Source organism: Elephantulus edwardii, unplaced genomic scaffold (genome assembly GCF_000299155.1).
Source record: "Elephantulus edwardii isolate Elephantulus edwardi_28Jun2011 unplaced genomic scaffold, EleEdw1.0 scaffold00097, whole genome shotgun sequence".
Taxonomy (NCBI): domain Eukaryota; kingdom Metazoa; phylum Chordata; class Mammalia; order Macroscelidea; family Macroscelididae; genus Elephantulus; species Elephantulus edwardii.
The window spans coordinates 1,968,327-1,972,263 of record NW_006399847.1 but is presented as its reverse complement, the minus strand read 5'-3'; the positions used below and the strand labels follow the sequence as shown (position 1 = coordinate 1,972,263).

At 46.6% G+C, this 3,937-nt stretch overlaps 1 protein-coding gene across 1 annotated transcript in view; it reads left to right on the top strand.

The window, feature by feature from the left end:
- LPIN2 (lipin 2) overlaps window positions 1–3,937 on the top strand; it is a 35,535-nt gene extending 31,598 nt beyond the window's left edge. The window contains exons 15-19 of the mRNA XM_006891388.1: window positions 228–314; window positions 2,225–2,377; window positions 2,821–2,935; window positions 3,369–3,472; window positions 3,793–3,937. Coding sequence (XP_006891450.1) covers window positions 228–314; window positions 2,225–2,377; window positions 2,821–2,935; window positions 3,369–3,472; window positions 3,793–3,937 — 604 coding nt within the window. The remainder of the gene's footprint in view (window positions 1–227; window positions 315–2,224; window positions 2,378–2,820; window positions 2,936–3,368; window positions 3,473–3,792) is intronic.

The following is a 3,937-nucleotide window of genomic DNA, read 5'->3' as shown; positions in this document are numbered from 1 at the left end:
GATATAAGTCCCTTATCTCTTAATGTCATTCCCAAATACTTTTTCCCAGTTGGTGGCTTTCCTTTTTACCCTGTTGGAGAAGTTTTCGGATGTGCATAGGGATTTGATTCTTAGAAGATCCTACTCCTCTATTTTATCTTCTTCTGGTTCTAGGTGGGGAGGAATTTAAATGTGACTTTATAGATTTGATATCTAATCACCTTTTCTTCTTTGTTCCCTCTCCTCAGGTCTGATGCTTTGGGCCAGATCCTCCCGCAACTGGGTAAAGACTGGACTCACCAGGGCATAGCAAAGCTCTACCATTCCATCAATGAGTAAGTGTGCGCCAGTACGAAGTGGCGCTCCTGCGCTGGAATTCACATTGATGGAGAACTAGAACAATGAACTCCATCAGGCAATGTACAAAAACTGTGTGTATGTAGTCCAGCTGCCCTGCTTTCCTCCTGTAGCCATGACAGCCACCCTTAGGGAGCGTGTGCAGTGTGCCTACAGTTGAGGGATGAGTTTTACCAACTGTCTTATTAGAGCCTCACAAATCTGTGAAGGGAATTATGATTATGTTGTAGTAATGTGCATTGAGTTACCTGCAACTAATCATGACCTTATGTACAATAGCTCTGAAGCCTGCCCTATCCTGAATTAGTCTCACTGACTCCAACACACCTACTCTCCCCATAACCCCAGTTACTGCGTCAGTCCATCTCTTCCAGGGTCTTCCTCTCCTGCTTTTCCCACCCCTCCTAGCCATGTGCCCAAAGTATATGAGATGAACCTTCAAAATCCTTGCCTCCAAGGAAAAATTTGGTTGCATCCTCTCCATTATAGACCTATTTGTTCTCTTGACGGTCATGTTATGTTCAGTACTTTTTCCAGCACTACAGCTCAAAGGCTTAGATTCTTCTTTTGTCATCTTTAGTCACTGTCCAGCTCTCTGATACATAGCAAGTAATTGCAAAGACCATGGCCTGGATCAGGCTCAGCTGAGTCCCTCAACCACTGACATCATTACTCTTTAGCAATTTGGAGAGGTCCCTGACAGCAGACTTTCCAGTACAATTCATCTTTTGGTTTCCTGACTGCTGGTGCCAAGAGTATTCACTCTGGAGCTGAGCATAGCCAGAACTCGCTCTCTCTCTCTCTCTCTCTCTCTCTCTGTGTGTGTGTGTGTGTGTGTGTGTGTGTGTGTTTGTGTACACAACTAGACCTTTTTAAATTTTTAATTTATTGCTTAAGCAGTAGTTGCATGCATAGGAGAAGCAGAGTGCTCTGGTGGCTTAGTGATAAGGATCTGTGCTGTCAGTCCAAAGGCACATGGTTTGTACCAGCTGCTCCACAGGAGAAAGATAGGCAGTTTCCTCCCATGCAAATAGACTGCCTCTGAAAATTTGCTGGATTATGAGACCCTTCCGCTAGGCAGTACCTAACAAGGAAGAACATAGAGGAAACAGTTCTCCTACATGATGGTGGGCACATGTTGTGATAACACACAAGAATAGTTCACCCATTCTCTGCTCCCACCCCCCATGCGTGTAAGGTCATGTGTGAGCTGCACCGCCTAGGGTCTATCAGCCAGGCCCTCAGCTCCCAAACACCCCTCCTGCTGTCACCGCACTGTGACTGGACTTCTTCCCTCCTTTCCTTTCCGGGCAGGGTTTGGATCCAGACAACCAGCTCCTCTCAGCCTCATGTAGGTGGTACTTTCCAGATAGAAGTGGGAATCCCACAAGCACATTGCAGACCCTCAGATCGCTTGTCACATGCTCTCCAAGGGAAAGCTGTGTTGTGGCCTTTGTGGGTCCTGACACCTTGTAGTTCAAGTGAGCATGTCCTAAGCGTTAGTCCAGCATCCCAGAATCGGACATTTAGGACCTTACCTTGGTATGATTTTATTCCTTATCTTAAAGAATGGCTGACGTTCTGCAATATGCCCTTAGAAATAGGGCCCTGTGTGTCTCATCTTCCTAATTTTAAAGATAGCTCTAGGTTTTTGTCTCTGCTATAATCTGACTTTTATAGACTAGTTACTAAATTTCTTTTTTGACATAAATTTAGCCTAATTTTTTCTTCTGTAGACTTCTATTTTTCCTCATAGTATTTTCCATGGGAAGTTGAGGTCTTTTTAATTCTTACTTTCTGTTACATTCACAGTAATGAGAGGATCAAAGAAAAGCACGTTTTCTTCTTGGTCAGAGCACAAAAGCTGAGCCTCTGCATTCTCTTTCAGGAATGGCTACAAGTTTCTGTACTGCTCCGCCCGCGCCATCGGCATGGCTGACATGACCCGTGGCTACCTCCACTGGGTCAACGACAAGGGCACAATCCTGCCTCGGGGCCCTCTGATGCTGTCCCCCAGTAGCCTCTTCTCCGCCTTCCACAGGTACCTGTCCCAGCAAGGCCACTGTGTCCATGGGAGGCAGCTCACGCCAGCCCAGCCTCCCAGAATGGAGTGTACTGTGGCCGGGGTCTCCCGTGCAAGTCTTAGTGTCTGTTTCGGCACATCTTTTTCCTCTCAGTTCTCAGCACCTGGCTCCCACCTAGCTGGTCAAATAGGGTGAAGAAAAGTCAAGTTTTAGGAGTTGTCAAGTTTCTTTCCTATTCTAAACCCCATCATTCAGCATTTTCTTAGTCATCATATTTATGGGTTGAAAAAGAAAGAAGAGAAAGTTATGAAGGATTAGAAAATTAGATGGTCTGAGCACAGAAATCTCTCCAGGATGGGCACCAGCAAAGGAACATGAGTGCTTTGTATTTTAATAGTGTCTGTGTTTATATTTTATGGTTGTATGTGTGTGTTTTAGGATTGTGTATTTTCTCTCCTAGGGAAGTGATAGAAAAGAAACCAGAGAAGTTTAAAATTGAATGTCTAAATGATATCAAGAACTTGTTTGCCCCGACCAAGCAGCCCTTCTATGCTGCGTTTGGAAACCGCCCAAATGTAAGTGTCTCCTTTCTCTGATTTGGGAGCTAGAATAGAGACACATGTGCTTTCTGGTTTATATCCATATCATAATTTATAAATTAACACAGTGCATGCCACGTCTGCTTAGTAGCTTTTCCCTTTCTTGATCTCAGACTCCTCCAGCATTTGGGGAAGTCCTGGCCGTGTAGACCTGCCCCAGGACTTTGGTTCAGGAAGTTCTCTGTGTCGTCTGTAACATCACTTCTCCAGTACTCTCCACCATGATTTCAGGGGTTCTGAGCATGGCCCCGGGGTCTTTCCAGAGCCTCATATTGCCTGAGGCCTCTCCTCCTCAGATCTGCGTTTACATGACTATAGTTTGTATCTGCTGCCATGTTTTCCATAGAGCATCTCTGAGCAGAAGCTTCTTCTGATCCCCATCCCCATTCACCACACCTCTCTTCTGCAGGATGTGTATGCTTACACGCAAGTGGGCGTTCCAGATTGTAGAATATTCACTGTAAACCCCAAGGGGGAGTTAATACAGGAAAGGACCAAAGGAAACAAGTCATCGTGAGTACATTTCACCTTCCCAGGTGGTGCCAGAGCCCAGCGCGGAGCTAGGGGAGATGGTGTTACCAGACTGGGTTACTGGGTTGCCAGTGGCAGGTCTCCTTCAGATGTTTGGAAGTTCCCCTTTGTCTGGGTGTTTGCTCTCCAAAGAAGGTGGTGAAGGGGGCAGTCGTTGATGGTTGTTCTTTGTGAGAACTTCCTGTCCTCTGCCCTGGGCAGCACCCCAGAGCCTGTTTCTGAGCTGGTGTTGCAGCCAGCAACACGCTCAGTGGTGGATTTTGACCTAACAGCCTGTGTTTGGTCTCTGTCCCATCCTCCAGGTACCACCGGCTGAGCGAGCTTGTGGAGCACGTGTTTCCTCTTCTCAACAAAGAACAGAACTCCGCCTTTCCATGCCCAGAGTTCAGCTCCTTCTGCTACTGGCGAGACCCAATCCCCAGCGTGAACCTGGATGAACTGGCTTGA